Source organism: Protopterus annectens, chromosome 16.part0, assembly GCF_019279795.1.
Source record: "Protopterus annectens isolate FY-2018-M chromosome 16.part0, PAN1.0, whole genome shotgun sequence".
Classification (NCBI taxonomy): domain Eukaryota; kingdom Metazoa; phylum Chordata; order Ceratodontiformes; family Protopteridae; genus Protopterus; species Protopterus annectens.
Genome location: NC_056750.1, coordinates 621,583,831 through 621,602,107, shown reverse-complemented (window position 1 = coordinate 621,602,107; position 18,277 = coordinate 621,583,831). Strand labels below are relative to the sequence as shown.

The window sequence follows — 18,277 nt, the reverse complement described above, 5'->3', positions numbered from 1 at the left end:
CCAAGCACTTCCCTTTTGGAAGCCCCCTTGGGGGAAAACTAGCACTTTTTTCTCAAAACTGGCAAACAGTCACCCAAGACAAATGGGTTCTGAATATCGTGTCTCAAGGTTACAGGTTCCACTTTCATACTTTACTAAGGCTAAAAGGAATGCCAGACCTGCCACAAAATCAATAGGCAGAGGCACAAAAACAAATTTCAGCTCTCATGGACATGAGAGCTATTCAAAAAGTACCACAACAGGAAGGAACAAGGACAAGGATTTTACTCAAGACTCTTCCTGGTCCCCAGAAAGGGCAAGGCCTGGAGGCCCATACTAGACCTCTCAATTCTAAATACTTACCTGGATATTCCGAAATTCAAAATGTTGACATTACAGCAGCTTCTACCCATGCTGGGCAAGAAGGCTTGGCTTGTTACTCTGGACCTCAGAGGCATACCTGCATGTCCCTATCAGACAAAATTGCAGAAGATACCTCGGATTCAAAGCTGGTACAATGCATTACCAATTCTCTGCACTGCCCTTTGGCTTATCTACTGCGCCCAGGGTCTTAACAAAGTGCCTGGCACCAGTAATTGCATTTTGCAGACAAAAAGGAATTCAAATATATCCATACCTGGATGACTGCCTCATTCAAGCAGAGACAAAGGACATTCTTCTACAGCATCTGGCATTTGTAAAAAGGTTGCTAATTTCTCTAGGGTACACAGCAAACGAAAAGAAGTCGAAACTAGTGCCCTCACAACAGATTATATTCCTGGGTGCCAGCTTAAATACAACGGCCCAGATGGCTTACCTCACGCCAGACAAACAAGTTCAACTAACTCAATATTTTCAACTAGTGGCAAAAAAGTCCCATCTCCCTGCAAGAAAAATTCTGCAGGCCCTGGGATTCATGGCATCCTGCATACTGCTAATACCACATGCCAGACTGCATATGAGGAAATTACAATGGTACCTAAAAAGTGTTTGGACTCAACACTCTCACAGTTTAGAAGCAGTAATACCAATGATTCCCTGCCTACAACAGGAGTTTCGATGGTGGGCATATGCATGTCACCTAAACAAGGGTCAGCCTTTTACCCTACCCACAGCCAGGCAGACTCTAACAATAGATGCTTCGGATTACGCCTGGGGAGTACACATGGCAGGCAAATGCATTCAGGGCAAGTGGACCACAGACCAGATGCATCTTCACATCAATCCAAAAAGAGATTCTGGCTGTTCAAAATGCCCTAACAGCTTTCAAGGACTTTCTGCATCCAGGACAATTATTATTAAAGACAGACAACACCACAGTAATGTGGTACATAAACAAGCAAGAGGGCACTCATTCTTATCCACTATACAGGCAAGCCATGACCTTGTGGAACACAGCTCTAACGTATCAAGTTCACCTGCAAGCACAATTCCTGCCAGGAAAGAAAAATAATCTGGCAGACGATCTAAGCAGAAATATCATGGACCCTCACGAATGGAAATTGAGTCCACAAATCTTTAGCATGGTAATGCAAAAATGGGGATGCCCAGACATAGTTCTTTTTGCCTCCCCACTGAATTGCCATCTACAAAAATTCTGCGCAAGGAGTTATCACAAACAAGCATGGAAAGTGGACGCTCTTTTGTTCAGCTGGAAAAACCTAAAAGCTTATGCCTTCCCGCCACTGCCTCTCCTTTCAAAGGTACTCCTAAAAGCCAGACAAGAAAAACCACAGATGATCCTGATTGCTCCAGACTGGCCACGCCAGCACTGGTACCCTATCTTAATGAACTTAGCGCAAGGCCCACCATGGATTTTGCCTCAAATTCCACACCTTCTGACTCGACAAAACAATCGGATCCTGCACGGTCAGCTCAAAACCCTAAACCTGGCTGCATGGCAGATTCATTCGTCAAGCAGGCAACACCTCTCTCTAAAGCTGTTATGGATGTCATTTTGGAGGCCAGGAGGCCTAGCACCAGGAAAGCTTACTCAGAAAATGGAATTGATTCTGCGCCTGGAACCAGGCTCAAAACCTTGACCCTCTTGTCCCAAACATTCCTCAGATTTTACAATACTTAACTGAGATGCTGGACAGATGCCTATCCTTCTCATCAATTAAGATCCATGCCTCTGCCATTTCAGCACATTACAACACGGAGCCTCCTTTATTCTCTCATCCCTTGCTAAAACAGTACCTCAGAGGGGCTAAAAACATGACCGCCCCGGAGAGCACCAATACCAACTTGGGACCTCAATTTTTTTTTGGAAAAACTAACCCTGCCACCTTTTGAACCAGCCAGTACAGCCGATCTAAAATTTTTATCATGGAAAACAGCTCTGCTTCTGGCAGTAACTTCAGCACGAAGAGTCTCAGAGCTACAGGCATTAATGGCAGTGGAACGTTTTATAATTTTTTATCAGGACAGGGTTTCTTTAAGGACAAACCCTACCTTTATGCCAAAGGTGGTATCTAGTGTGGCTCTTAACCAAACCATCCATTTGCCAACTTTTTATCCAAACCCCCAGAATAAAGGGGAAAAACTTCTGCATTCTTTGAACATACACAAGCAGCTACGCTTCTACTTGGACAAAACAAAAGCTTTCAGGAAAACTGAGCAACTGTTTGTAGCATATGCCGCAGGATCGCAGGGCAAGGCCATCTCAAAGCAGACTGTATCCAAATGGATAGGACACTGTATACGTTACTGATACACACAGCATGGAAAATCAGTCCCAAATAACATTAGGCCATATTCCACCAGGGCAACAGCCACTTCAACAGCCTTCCTCAGAGGAGTACCTACCAAGGAAATTTTGGAGTTTGCAACTTGGAGTTCAGTGCACACCTTTACCAAGCATTACCACCTGTCTCTTTACTCTAAATCAAGAGCAGGATTTGCCACTGCAGTTCTGCAGGGCCTCAACCAATCCTAACTCTTTATAGACCAGCCTCCCAACCTTAGCTTTGGGGTTCTACCCAAGTGTAATGACTGCAGCAGTGTAACACGATGAACATAGTACAGTTTTGTACCTACCATAAATGTAGATGTTAGAGTGTTCACACTGCTGCAGTCCATGTTACCCTCCCTCCATCCCTTCTGAACTAGCTGGACTTATCTATACCTTTCTATCCTATACAACCTTTGTGGTGTATTTGCTTGTAACTGAAGGTATTGTTTTTATTTTCATATGTATATTTTTTATTAGCAATATGTATTGCCTACCTTCTTGGGGGCACCTGACATCTGGGGCAAGAAAAACAGAAGAAAATGGCGTCGGGTACATCTTGTATACCCCTGGCGCACTGACGTCAGGGAAGAAGCGACAGCAACCAACGCCGGACCAAGACTTTGGAACTCTGTCCGACTGCGGGACCGCCTGATGGCAGGATAACCCAAGTGTAATGACTGCAGCAGTGTGAACACTCGAACATCTACATTTATGGTAGGTACAAAACTGTACTTTTTTCTCTTTATTGACTTGGTGAGTATTACCTTTGCTGGTGTTGTACTGTTTCTTTTGGTTTATATTGTTACTGTATTTAGGTTGGCTCTCTGTGATTTGTGTTGAGGCAAAACATGGCTGACAAGCCTACTAGCTTCAAGAAATGTCTCTTGTGGGCACAAAATGCACAATTTGGATGCCCACTTTGAATGTTTTTAATTTTTACGAGCTAGCCATTTGGACGTGGAGTGTGACATCTGCTCTGCATTTAAGCATAGGGCTTTTGTGAAATGGAGGAATAAATTGGTTTTAAAGGGTCTTCTCCCTTCTTTCTCAGCATCTGGAGCATCCCCATTCACCAAGCAAGCCTGTGTAAAAGTCAAAAGGGGAGAAAGGGGAAAAAATCTTAACAGGAAATGGAGCAAAAGAAACAATCCTCCAACCACTGTCCTCCTCCACATCTGGCTTTGGCTTAGTCTTCTAAGATCTAGTGGACTTTGTATTCAACCATTGCATTGGATCCATCGCACTGATCACCCAGAACCCCTCCTAAAAAGGAACCTGTGCTCACACTGGAGCTGATTGCTTTCCGGGCTATATTCATCCCTTCTACAAGAGATCCCTTGTAAGGTTTCTTAGACCTTCATCGTCTTCCTCTTACTTCAGGTTTACCAGAAGTCTCTCTGAAACATGTGGACAGAATGATGAGGAAATTCCTCAGGACCCAAATTCATCTGGGAGTCCTTCCATCTCCCATTGGACCTGTGAGGTTTGTAGTGGCCCAGATCCCTATAGCTGCTCCTATTCCAATTCATCCTCCAGCCTCAGCGGCATTAGACCTAAGATTGTAGGGGTTCCCTTGTTGTATCTGAAGTTATAGTCTTCATCTCTTGCTTTTTCCCAGATCCAGCTGGCATCAATGCTGTCAGAGCCTGAAGGGGTCTCAGAACCGTACCTTTGGATCTGTGGGTATTGGTTAGACTCTGAGACTTTCAGAGGCATCTCTTCCACTCGGAGCTTTGGTGTTAGCTTGGCTTCTACCTTGCTTTGAGGCAGGAGCGGGAAGATTTCCTGGCCCCTCTCCCAGCCAGGTGGTTTTGGGATCTCCCTTGGCGTCATCCTTCGTGGCAGTGGAGAAGGCATTATCCTGTTAAGGAAACATCTCTGCTCCCCCCCCCCTCTGATCGTCTTCCCACTCCACTACTGCCTGCCCTGGATTCTGAGCCTGCTCATTCCATTCCATTGGGACAGCCAGTCTGAATTAACCTTGAGACAGTCCTCGTCCAGGATCCCTCTCGGACTTCATATCTTCCTCAGATCATTCCCTCCACCCCTGTGGAAGCTTCTCAGGAGCGCAGTTGTAAAAGGAGACGCACACATTCCCCACAGGAGTCAGTGGCATATGCTTAGAGGAAGGTGGTGTCCCCTATAATGCCCTTTGTACCATTTAATTTGGAGAGATTCTTGAGCTTCTGCGACAGAAAGGTGGTTTGTCTTCTGAAGCTCCTTCCCAGGAGGAGTCTGTGTTCCTCTAGGCATTTGGTACTGGCTCATCGTCTTACTGGGTTTTTCTGTGGTGGATGAAATGGCTGCTGGCATTTCTTAGAGCATGGAAGGATCTGGATGTGGCATAGCCCATCACCAAGAAACCTGATAAATGTTTTAGTATCACCAAAAAATATCCCTGTTGGAACAAGGGCCCCCCCCCCAATTGATTGTGTGTTGGTGACGGCAGTAACCACTAAGAAGGAACTCAGTAAAGTGTATACTGCTGTCCATCACCCTAACAGGGAGGCCAGGGCTGTGGACAGATATGGGAAGCAAGTCTATGCTTCAGTGACGTTTGCTCTACAGTCACTGAACTGTTTGGCACACAGTACAGGATTCTAGAGAGACTTGGCTAAAGACCTTTCCAATTCCCTCACTGGGTCCATGTCTGCGGATGACAAGAAAACCATGTATTCTCAGCTGGCTGCCATCAAATCCATCTTGAATGCATCCGATTTCTCATGCAATGGAGGGTGCTTCTGGATCCCTGGGTTCAGGCATTACTGTTTGGAGGCATCATGTGAGGCAGAGGCTGGCCTTGTTCAAGAGAGAAATCTTGACCAATGGATGGGAGATAGAGATCTGAGACGAGATTACCCTGTGCTTTTCACTTGTGACAGCAGCATAAAAAATAATGGGTATAGTTCCCATACTAAAGGGAAGCGTATTAAGCCACAAAACGATGGGGCAGGCTTGTAAATGCCCTCACCTGGATGCACTTATGTGTATTTGTGGTGCTGTTTAAGTTGTCTTTCAACAGTGCTCCCTTTGGTTTGACCCTGTTTATCCCCAAGATTAAAGAAAGTTTCTTCAAGAGTGGCCAGAATGGGAAATCCCTGTCTGCCATAGGGATACATTTTTCTATCCCCCAGAGGACTTTTTCCTTGAACCAGAAAGGGAGAAGAAAGAAATGGGTAAGCAGTCACGTGGAGGTAAAGCTGCAATGGGTAGCTAGTAAAACAGCACAACACAAACCAACAGCACCCAGGAGGTCAAAAAATGATGTACACACGAGACTGTGGATCAGGCAGGCAGCTGTTTAATGCACATAAACGCTCGACAATATCTCTGTGTTTTCATCCTCAAGGACTTCATCAGATGATAAAAACATACTGCTTGACCCTTCTTTTTATGCACATAAACCCCCCCTTCCATAAATTTATTAATGTTAAACAATTAAGCCTGTACTTAAACTGACATTTAAAAAATAGTTGGTGTTACAACATAAAACATAGCTCATACCGGTCACCAACTCCTCAAGAAAAACATAATACAATCATTTAAAACAGAAAAATAGATTTGTGAATATTGTTAACTGTGAAAGAATATGTATGTATTTATGAATAAATATATAAAAACTATTCGATACAAGAACTGTTAAATATTAAAATATTGAATATAAAAGTGTGGGCACAACACAGAATCGCTGTTAAAATAAATGATTGCATCAGTAGAAGCACAACACTAAATGTCCATGTGTAACACTGCCATCAAGTGGACATCCCCTCTTTGAAGCTATAATTTTGTAGCTGTCACCCTAAGTGTGGGGGCGATAGATATATGCTCGTTCAGACCTGGAAACCTATTGGCTTCAAAGACCATTTGCCAGTAAAGTTCCCTGACTTGAATCCTAGTTTCTCAAGGATCTCCCCTCGGTTCTTGCTCCACTTTTTCTAATACAAAAAAACAGAAACTTACATCACTACAAATTAAGACAGTGGTTCTACAAAGCATTTTTCATGTCTTTATTCTTTATTTCATTGAGATGTTCATATATTCTCCTTTTCAACTTCCTGATGGTTTTGCCTACATAAAATGCCCCACAACTCTTGCAGCTAGTGAGGTAAACTACTCCTATACTGTGACAATTGGAGTAGGTATTTTCTTTAATAACCCTATCCCTGCCTGCAATATGTATTGTTATTGTTTGTTTATTTCCTATATAGGGGCATTGGGAATAAGTCCCACATTTGAATGTACCTTTTCTCTTTCTATTTGATGATGCTTTCTTACTCTCTAGTAGGTCTTTTAAATTCCAACCTTTTCTGTAAGTGAACTGGAGGGGTGCCTTGAAAAGTACTTCCAAATCTGAATAGCACCCACATTTTTCCCAATGTTTTGTAATAACTTCCCTAATACCAGGGGTGTCATTACTAAAATTTATAATGAAATTCCCCCTTTGGTTTGTGAATTCTTCCATAGTGCCCCCATTTTTATTGTTATTATTACTAGTATCACACACATTATCTGATGTTATGCCTAATATAGGACCATATTTCCCAGATCTACCTTCACTCCTTTCATGACTTCCTCTATTAATTCTTGTGGATACTTTCTTGTAAGGAACATATTTTTTTAATTTTTGACTTTCCAACTCGTAATCTACATCCATCGAAGTCATCCTTGAACTACGTATAAATTGTCCCTTAAGGATACTTCTCTTTTGACTAAAGGGATGTGAGCTGGTAAAATAAAGATAGGAATTAGCAAAAGTATCCATTCTGTAAATGGTAGACTTAAATGTCCTATCCTCCTCAATTTTCCAAATGGTAACATCCAGGTAGTGCATCTCCTTATATGTGATACAATAGGTAAACCTCAAGAATTCAGTGGTTTGGTTGAGATAACAAATAAATTCCATCAACTCGTTCTCTGTCCCTTTCCAAAAAATACAAATATCGTCCAAATAACGTCTGTAATAATTCCAATATTTTGCATATTCGGAGGAAAATACATATTTCTCCTCCCAAAGTGACAGGATGATATTTGCATAAGTGGGGACACAACATGTCCCCTTTGCTACACCTTTGGTCTGTTTGAAGAACTCTCCTTCAAAAAAGAGAAAATTGTGCCCTAAAACCAAGTCCATTAGATCTGTGCATACCAAGAAGTTATCCCTGTCAAACCCCCCATGGTTGTGGAGTGCCTCCCCAAACCACTCCAAGCCAACATTGTGTGGTATGACATTGAACAAATCTTGTATGTCCAGGGTCACAAATATCAAGCCTTCATCATACCACTCATCCTTCACACTCCTCAGGAAATCCCAAGAATCTTTTAAAATACCCCCTTGAGGTGTCCAGTTTTCAACTTGTTATACAAGTATTTGGCCAAAGGATACATTTTTGAATAGTTAGTGGCTGCAATGGGCCTTAAAGGAGGGTTAAAGGAATCTGTGTACTTTTGGGATTCTGAAAACAGAAGGTATTTTTGGTTTATCCATAATTAAATACCTATAGGTATCCTGATTTATCAAGTCCTCATGCAACATTTCCTTTAAAACAAAGTCTGTTTTTCTATAAGCTAGATTAATTAAATGTTTTGATGCACGAATATACCTTGTGGTGTCATTTAATATTTCCAATATTTTACCTGAATAGACAATACTGTCCATCAACACCACCCCTCTCCCTTTATCGGGCTGCATAACTCTAATATATGCATTGTCTCTAAGCCTTTTTAAAAGTTCATTCTCCTCTTTGGTTAAATTAAACTGAATTTTCCTATTTAAACACGTTTTCAGTTCTAATTCCACCTGTGCCTTGAAATTCTTTAACTGGGGGTGTAAGGGTGGGTTGATTTCCAAATTCTTTTTCCTCAAGAACATTTTCAAGTCTATCAAAATGTCAGATATCTGACTTTTACAACTAGGGATAAATTTAAACCCTTTACTGAATAACCCAAAATGTATATCAGTAATGTCTGTACTACTGTAGCTGTATATACTAAAATCATTGAGGGTATACCTATAACCTTCCACTTTTATAGTCTGGATGCATTTCCTTCACCATTTTCTACACAATTATCCACCCCACTCAATAACTTTGTCCGTATGTGAGTCCCCTTTGGTAGTATTGCACTGGTCTTTTTTGTCTTAACCTCTCAGACCTCCTCAAATCTGGATATTCTAAAAGGTCATTAATATCAGTGTGGTTGTATGAATAATCATTGTTGTCATGTACATAATAATCTGTATGTCTATCCCAGCCAACGTTGACCTTCCTCTTACTATCCCTATATGGTTCCCCCTGGGTCCATCTGTACTTATTAGGTTTTTGATAAGAGCGTTGCTGTTTGTACTCAAGTAGGTCCCTATTATTTTATATTCAATATTTTTATATTGAACAGTTTCTTTATATATTTATTCATAAATGTATATATTTTTTTCAATTTTTTTCACTGTTTCAACAATATTCACAAATCTATCTTTCTGTTTTAAATGGTTGTATTATGTTTTTCTTGGTGAGTTGGTGATAGGCATGAGCTATGTTTTATGTTGTCACACCAACTATTTTTTAAATGTCAGTTTAAGTTTAACGGCTTGTTTAATTGATTGATAAATTTATGGAAGGAAGGATTTATGTGTGTAAAAAGAAGGGTCAAGCAGTATATTTTTATCATCTGATGAAGTCCTTGAGGACGAAAACGCAGAGGTATTGTCGGGCGATGTTCTTTGTGTTTCACTGTTGCAGTCATTACATTTGGGTAATCTGCTGGCAGGTTGCCCTCAGTTGGCCTGATTAACAAAGTCTTGGGTCCTGTGTCGGTTGCTGTCCCTTCTTCCATGACGTCAGGTCGTCAGGGGTATAAAACATGCAGCCGACGCCATTACATCAGTCTTTCTTGCCGTGTGGTGCTTGAAGCAGTTTGCAAGTGCTGGTCAACCAACTCCTGAAATTTTCGTTTTCGAGTTTCAGAACCAAAGTCTTCAACTTAAAGCTAAGTACCCAGTTGGGGAAACTTTTTCTTGCTCCTCTCCGATTTCAGTAAAAGTTAATAATTGTATTACTTGTGGGAAGCAAATACCTCATAAAGATTTTCATTTGTACTATATTCCTTGCCTAGGCCCTGACCACGACGTACCTTGCTGTCGGGTTTTTGCTTTATTTAATTAGCGCACTATCCATCGTCGGTACATTTTTGCCTGTAAATGTTTCGGTTCTCGGTTTAATTATCCAGAAATGACGGTTAGCTACCGGAATTCAAAAAAAACGTAAAGAAAAAGACAGGCCATCGAGGTCCAAAACTGCTGAAGAAGCTTCTCCTAAGCCAGTCGCCAGTTCTCCGGTACTCAGTGAGGTGCTTTTGCAGCCCCTGATACCAGCTACTTCTGATTTGCAGGCCTCTGTTGAGACCCATTTGGAGTCCAGTATGCCGTGAGATGCTTCACCTATGGAACCCGCGGATGTCTCTATCTTGGATGGGTCTGGAGCCGCTGTGCAGGCACCTGCTTCTGAGGGTGTATTCAGGCCTACAGACCTGCATATTAAACCAACCTGCATATTAAACCGACTCCACCTTCAATACTAAGACCTAAATCTCGATCTGTGTCTAAAAACCAACGCCCAGGCCACATGTTCAGGACCCTATTCCTAAAAAACAAATGATCAGAATGGCTGAAGATCTAATTACTTTAATCAGGGGTAGTCAAACCCCCCCCCCCTTCTAAGAGGCCTAGGGCTGAGCTTGAGTATGAGTCTTCTGATCAGGACTCTGTTTCTTCTGACTCTTCTAATAACCTCGATTTGTCCATACCTACTTATGAGAATTCTGATGTAGAGGATTCCATTCCCTCTGCTTCCCCCTGAGGACTTTTCTTTTGTGGAAACTTTACATACCTTAAGGGAGCATTTCCACTGGAAAGGTCAGGAATTTTCTGAATCCAAAAAGAGGCTTAGGGATTTCCTTCTTCTTCCTCAGCATAGGCCTTTGGCTATACCTCCTTACTAGACATAGTTGATGTGTATTTGAAATCCAGTATGGCCCCTGATTCCCTGCCTCCGGCTGCTAGTAAGCCTGACAGATACTACAGGGTTCCTGAGTCCCACAAGTTCCTTTTCAATAATCCTGTTGCGGACCCAGAAACCATTTCTCAGGGGCCCAAGGGCATTGAGATTTCTACTGCTAAACATCCTACCCCTTCTGATAGAGACTCCAGGGCGCTGGATAGATGGGGTAAAAAGGTTTATACTTCTGCAACCTTTGCTATCAGGGCTTTAAACTGTCAATTTCTTATGCTAAAATATCAGCAGCATATCATGTGACTGCTTAAACAGAAAATGATGTTGATTTCTGACTGTGTGGAAAATAAAGATTTACAGGATTTATTGCATTCAGCTGAACAAGTTGTAAAACCTACTTTGCAATGTGGTTTTGATTCTTTAGAGGCCTCTTGCAGGGCTGTACTGGGTATGTGCTTAGAAGACGTGCTTGGCTTAAGGAGCAATCTCTTCCTGATCATGTTAAAGCAAAATTGTTGGATGCTCCTTTAAATCAGGACCGCCTGTTTGGCAATAAGGCTGAAGAAGTTCTAAAAAAGATGAAAGATAAAGCTAAATCTATGCAAACTGTGAAAGATTTCTTACAAGTGCAACCTCCAAGATTTAGTAGGCACTGGCCTACTAAGAACTGGTCCTTTCCAGCTCCTTCCAGATCCACTCAAGCCAAACGCAGACACACCAGGTTTCAGTCCCAAGGGACTCTCAGAGCTAAGCAATGGGGTGCTTCCACTTCCAAATCTGGAAATAACAAGACACCACCCTGTGGTAAACAGTCTCAATGACTTTCCTTTAAGATTACCAAGCACTTACCTTTCAGCTGCCCCTTTGGGGGGAAAGATTGCTCTTCATGCAAAAAACTGGCAACTCGTAACCCAGGACAAATGGGTTTTAAATATAGTGTCCCAGGGATACAGATTTCATTTCCACATGTTGCCAACTCCAAACGGGTGGCCAGACCTGCCCCCAAATCAGTGGGCAGAGGCTCAGAAACAGGTACTTTCCCTCTTAAACATGGGGGCTATTCAACCAGTACCAGAAGAGGAAAAGGGACAAGGTTTCTATTCCAAACTTTTCCTGGTACCCAGAAAAGACAAATCATGGCGTCCAATTCTGGACCTGTCTACTCTAAACACCTTTCTGGACATTCCATAATTCAAGATGCTGACTCTTCACCAGTTACTTCCTATGCTAGGCCAAGGATGCCTGGTTGGCAACTCTAGATTTAAAAGAAGCTTACCTGCATATCCCAACCAGGGAATCTTGCAGAAGATATCTACGCTTCAATGCAGGCTACTTGCATTATCAGTTCTCTGCACTGCCCTTTGGTTTGTCTACTGCACCCAGGGAATTCACAAAATGCCTGGCTCCAGTGATTGCATTTTGCAGGCAAAGAAATATTCAGATATATCCATACCTGGACGATTGTCTAATTCAGGCAGAAAACCAGGCCATACTTATAAAACATCTGGCGTTTGTAAAAATGGTTCTAACTTGTCTAGGATACACCATAAACTAAAAGAAATCACAACTGGTACCCTCTCAACAGGTTACATTCCTGGGTGCAAGCTTGAATACAACTGCCCAGATGGCTTTCCTCACGCCAGAAAAGCAAATTCATTTGGTAACCTACTTCAAGCAGGTGACCACAAAATCCCTGCTATCTGCATGACAAATACTGCAAGCCTTGGGATTCATGGCCTCCTGCATTCTTCTAATTCCACATGCAAGACTGCATATGAGGAAACTTCAGTGGTACTTAAAAAGTTTATGGAGTCAACATTGTCACAGCCTGGAAACAATGATTCCTATCATACCTTGCCTACGCCTAGAGTTCCTGTGGTGGGCAGAGGCCTGCCACCAAAACAAGGGACTGCTATTCACACTACCCCCTGCCGCCCAAACCCTAACTACAGACGCATCAGCCTATGCATGGGGGGCACATCTGGCAGGGAAATGCATTCAGGGCAAATTGAGCCCAAATCAAATGCACCTACACATCAATCAAAAAGAAATGTTAGCTGTACAGAACGCTCGGACAGCCTTCAAGGAGTACATGCATCCAGGACAACTAATGGTAAAAACAGACAACACCACGGTTTTGTGGTACATAAACAAGCAGGGGATACACATTCCTACCCCCTCTGCAGACTAGCCATGGCATTTTGGAACACTGCCTTGAGCTACTAAGTGCAACTGCAAGCTCAATTCCGGCCAGGAAAACTGAATAATATTCTGGCAGACGAACTAAGCAGAAATCTCATGGGCCCACACAAATGGAAACTGGGACCACGGATTTTCAACATGTTGACAAGCCAATGGTGGAGCCCAGACTTAGATCTATATGCCTCCACACAGAACTACCAGTTGGACAAATTTTGCACAAGAACTCCTCACAAAAAAGCCTGGAAAGTGGATGCTCTGTCCTTCAAAAAAACCTTTCAGTCTACACCTTTCCCCCTCTGCCTCTGCTCTCCAAAGTACTGCTAAAAGTCAAACAGGACAAACCAAAAATGATTTTGATTGCTCCAGACTGGCCACGCCAACACTGGTACCCACTCCTGGACGTTGTCACAAATTTCTCCATGGCACCTGCCTCAGACACCTTCCTTACTGTCTCAGCAGGAGAACCAAATTCTGCACCCTCACCTCCCAACATTGAAATTTGCAGCTTGGCTAATCACTTAAATTCACCCTTAGCATCCCTCAGCAAACCTGTGATGGATGTAATCTTGGAGGCGAGGAGACCTGGTACTAGAAAATCTTATGCTGACATATAGAAAAGATTTTGTGTCTGGAATCAGTCTCAAGGGATGAGCACAGCAGTGCCCAATTTACCTCCGATTTTGCAATACTTAACTGAGATGCTTCACAAAGGCCTGTCTTTTTCCTCCATTAAAATCCACGTCTCAGCCATTTCAGTTCATTACAACACAGAACCCTCCCCTCTTCTCTCATCCTCTGCTCAAGCACTACCTCAGAGGGGCCAAAAACTTGAGACCACCCAGGAGAGCTCCAACCCCTGCCCTGGGACCTTAACTTTGTATTGGAGAAGCTCACTCTACCTCCTTTCGAGGCAGCTGCTACCGCAGACTTAAAATTTCTTTCTTTAAAAACAGACTTCCTTTTAGCAATCACTTCAGCTAGAAGGATATCTGAATTACAGGCCCTTATGGCAGTGGAGCCTTTCATCATCTCTCATGCAGACAGGATGTCACTCAGGACCAATCCATCCTTCATGCCCAAGGTGGTATCCAATGTGGCTCTTAAGTCCATTCATTTGCCAACTTTCTTTCCCAATCCACAGAACAAGGGAGAGCGGATTCCGCATTCTGTGGATGTACACAGACAACTTAGATTCTACTTGGACAGGACTAAATCTCAAAGAAAATCTGAACAACTGCTGGTAGCATTTGCTGCAGGGGCAGAGGGGAAGGCTATTTCAAAACAAACCATTTCTAAATGGATAAGCCATTGCATTAATTTCTGCTATAAGCACCATGGAAAACCTATCCTCTAGGGGATCAGATCTCATTCCACCAGGGCTGCATCTACTTCTGCAGCCTTTCTCAGAGGTGTTCCTACCAGGGATATTCTAGAAGCTGCTACCTGAAGTTCAGTTCATACTTTCACCAAGCATTATCACTTACCAATTTTCTCTAAATCTAGAGCTGGCTTTGCCACTGCTGTTGTGCAGGGCCTTATAGCTGGTCCTAATGCTGTATAAATTCATCCTCCCAACCATAGCTTTGGGAATCTACCCAAATGTAATGACTGCAACAGTGAAACATGAAGAACATAGTACAGTTGTGTACACTTACCATAAATGTAGATGTTCAAGTGTATTCACTGTTGCATTCCTGGTTACCCTCCCTCCAGCCCCCTGTTTTTTCTCTTATTATATCTCTAGTTTCTTTTACTATGCTTAAAAGCCTTTTTGGTGTATTTGCTTTTGGTTGGAGGTATATTTTTGTATTTTTAATTTTATTTTGCTCCTCATTTGGGGGGCACCTGACATCTGGGGCAAGAAAAACTGATGTAATGGCGTTGGCTGCATGTTTTGTACCCCTGATGACTTGACGTCATGAAAGAAGGGACAGCAACTGACGCAGGACTCAAGACTTTGTTAATCAGGCTGACTGAGGGCAACCTGCCAGCAGATTACCCAAATGCAATGACTGCAACAGTGAATACACTCTAACATCTACATTTATGGTAAGTGTACCCAGCTGTACTTTTATGTGCATTAAACAGCTGCCTTGCCTGATACACAGTCTCGTGTGTACATCATTTTTTGACCTCCTGGGTGGTGGTGGTTTGTGTTGTGCTGTTTTAGAAGAAAGAAATGGTTCCAAAAACTACAGGTTTTTTCCCAGGACACCTGTGGAGATGGATCTCCCTGAGGCAGACAAGGAAACTAATAATATATGTCACAAATGAGGCAGAGTAAGCCTGCAGAATCAAAGCTTCGGAACTTCTGTCACTGAGAAGCCTTAGCAGTGCTCCTGAGGGATTGCCTGGCTGCTGCACTCTGGAGGCAATCGGGGGAATTGTCTTTACACTCTGGAGGCAATCGGGGGAAGTGTCTTTACACTCGAAGGTCTGGATGTCCATCAACAAAGATGTCTTGGGATAGGCAGTTATTACCAGAGGCTACTATATTCCATTTTCCCATCTTCCACTAAACATATCAGAGATGTTTTCCATTGTAGCAGCCCATCAGAGAAAAGGTGCAGCATTAGAAAGTCAAAAGCTGCTAATAAAAGTTATCCAAAAGTTCCTACCAGGCCAGTAAGGATTCAGAAATTATTCAGGGTTCTTTTTGGTGCCAAATTAAAATGAGGTCCTCAGGCCAATCTTGGACCTAATCCACTCTAACCCGTTTGTCAAATACTCAGTTTCAAATGGTCATGGGTTCAGTCCATTCTTCCACTGTTGTGGAAGGATGATTAGATGTGCTCAGTACACCTCCACATTAAAATGGACAGACAATTCCAGATATTTCTTTGCTTCCAGCTGGGAGACGGTCATTTTCAGTTCAGGGGCCTGAACCTTTGGTGTCACCACAGCTCTGCATGTGTTCACCAAGTGCATAGCAGTGTTGTGCCTCAGTTGAGACTGTTAGGATTCTGGATGTTTTCTTAACTCAGTGACTGGCTCCTAACCAGGCATCCTCTGATTCGCACCACAAATTGCTTGCTCTCTGATGTAGTCTGGGCGTCACTGTCAATTATGACAAGTCACATCTTTGCCCTGCACAAGCCCTGGCATTCATAGGTGCCCATTCAGATACGGTCTCCCAGATAGTAAGATTTCTTCTGCTGAGACTGTCCACTGTACAAAGTTAAACCTTAAAATTTCTGTCTCTACATCCCCCCCCCCCCCCCCCCGTCAGGCTGGTCCTACAGCTCCTAAGATCCGTGGCTGTCTCAATTACTCTTGTCCCACTAGTGTGGTTTCCCACAAGAATACTTCTGTAGACATTGACAGTATAATGGTCAGTAAGGTGACAACCCATGGATTTTCCCCATATGAGTCACCAGTATTTGCTGGAGACATGTAAAGTGGTGGATCTATGCGTGTGTCATGAAAGTCCCTTTCTTCAACCCTTACCAGAGGCCACAGTGAGCATGACCACTTCCCATCTGAGGTGGAGGGCACTCTTTTTGGAAAGATGGTTCAAGGCACCTGCTCCCCCTCGGAGGCCAGTCTGCACATCAGTGTTATAGAGATTAGATCTGTCCTTGTAGCATTGCAGCCTTTCCAGGACGTTTTCCCTCTGGAGATGATTGCTATACAGACAGACATAATGTCAGTGGTTTGGTACATTAGCAGACAGGGAGAACCCATTCTTACCTCTTGTTTCAAAAGCAGTGAGAATGTGCCAGTGGGTGATCTCTTCCAACCACTTTCTAATCACAATGTACTTTCCAGGGAAGTCCAGCATAATAGCAAGCAGACTGAGCAAGTCTATCCTACTGTCTCATGAGTGGTCTTTCAGTTCATCAGTGGCGTAGCCAATATTTCATCACTGGTGGGACCAGTCGTGCTGCTGTTAGCTTTTCTTTACAGCTTCAAATGCAGTAGGTACTTTGCCCTTCTCTGTCTAAGAAATCTGATAGAAGTTCTTCTGCACGATCGGCATCTCTGGCCTCCTTTATGCGTATTCACTTACTCCATTTATTCCAAAGTTCCTTCAGAAAGCATTCCAGTGAAAGAGCAAGGTCACCCTCATTACCCCATTCTGATCTTCACAAGTGTGGTTTCCCTTCCCTTGGCCTTGCTTAGTACACTGTCTTGTTTTTTTGGACCCAAGCCCCAGATCTCCTGTCTCACTTGTCTGGCCTACCTGACCCAGACATTCAAGCCTTCAAGCTCACTGCAGATTTTTCCACTTCCAGTGATGGCTAGACAATGCAGACTCTTCCCAGGTCCTTCACATTCCACATATTCCCAAAAGTCTTCAACCAGGAAGCTGAGAAAATAGAAAAAGGTTTTCAATTTGGGTTCATGAGAGAAATTTGGATCCATTGTCAGTACCCATTCCAGCAGTCTTGGATTTTATTGCCTCAGTTTTACCCAGTGGAGTCAGTTATTCCACAATCGAGGTACAGCCAGTTGTGATTTCCAGCTTCCATACTGACACAAATCATTCTTCTTTGGGCTCTGCCAAATTATACAAAGCCTTTCTTAAAGGTACCTTCCTCCTTAGACCTCTTATTAAGGATCCCAACCCCCTTAGGATTTTACTATGCTTTTACAGGCTTTGACTCTGGCCCCTTTTCAACTGGCAGCCAAAGTGGACTTAAATTCTTGTCTTGGAAAACCATTTTCCAAGTTGCCATTACTTCAGCCAGATGAGTTTTTGAACTCCAGGCCCTGTCTTCTCAACCATCATACCTGATTTTAAATAAAGGCAGAGTTTTCTTGCTAACCCGTCCTTCCTTTTTTGCCAGAGGTTGCATCAGAAGCAATAATTTGAAAAACTGTTAATTTACCGGTTTTCTTTCCCAACTTCAACAAGGGGGGATGCATGCTTTACTAGTTGGACATACATAGAGGCTCAGATTCTGTCTTCACAAGACGAAATTTTTCAGGAAATTTGACCAGCTTTTCGTTTCATTTTCAAAGGCAAAATTGGGAAGCCAGTTTCAAAAGAAACTTTAGCCAGATGTCTCACTGATTTGTACATCTTATGTTTACAAAGAGAAATTAGTGACACTCCCAAGGCCTCCAAGGGCACATTCAACAAGATCTGTTCCACTTATTCCACATTCTTATCTAGAACTTCAATAGATTATATCTGTGCTGCTCTGCTGCCCCGTGGTCCACTGCTCCTACATTTATAACTCATAAACTCAGTATCTTCTCCATGGACAGAGCGGCATTTTGTTTCTGCCATTCTCCAAAATATCCTTCCATAATGACCACCATGGAGATCAAGCAGCTGAGGACTGTCCCATGAGTTGAGGAACGGATGGAAAAACATCTGGTACAGAAGTTATGTACTCACCATAATGGTGCA

The 18,277-nt window shown here is 42.9% G+C and overlaps 1 protein-coding gene across 1 annotated transcript in view; it reads left to right on the top strand.

The window, feature by feature from the left end:
* GOLGA2 (golgin A2) overlaps positions 1-18,277 on the top strand; it is a 1,989,954-nt gene that overhangs the window by 674,334 nt on the left and 1,297,343 nt on the right. Inside the window, exon 14 of the mRNA XM_044058153.1 lies at positions 4,094-4,196. Coding sequence (XP_043914088.1) covers positions 4,094-4,196 — 103 coding nt within the window. The remainder of the gene's footprint in view (positions 1-4,093; positions 4,197-18,277) is intronic.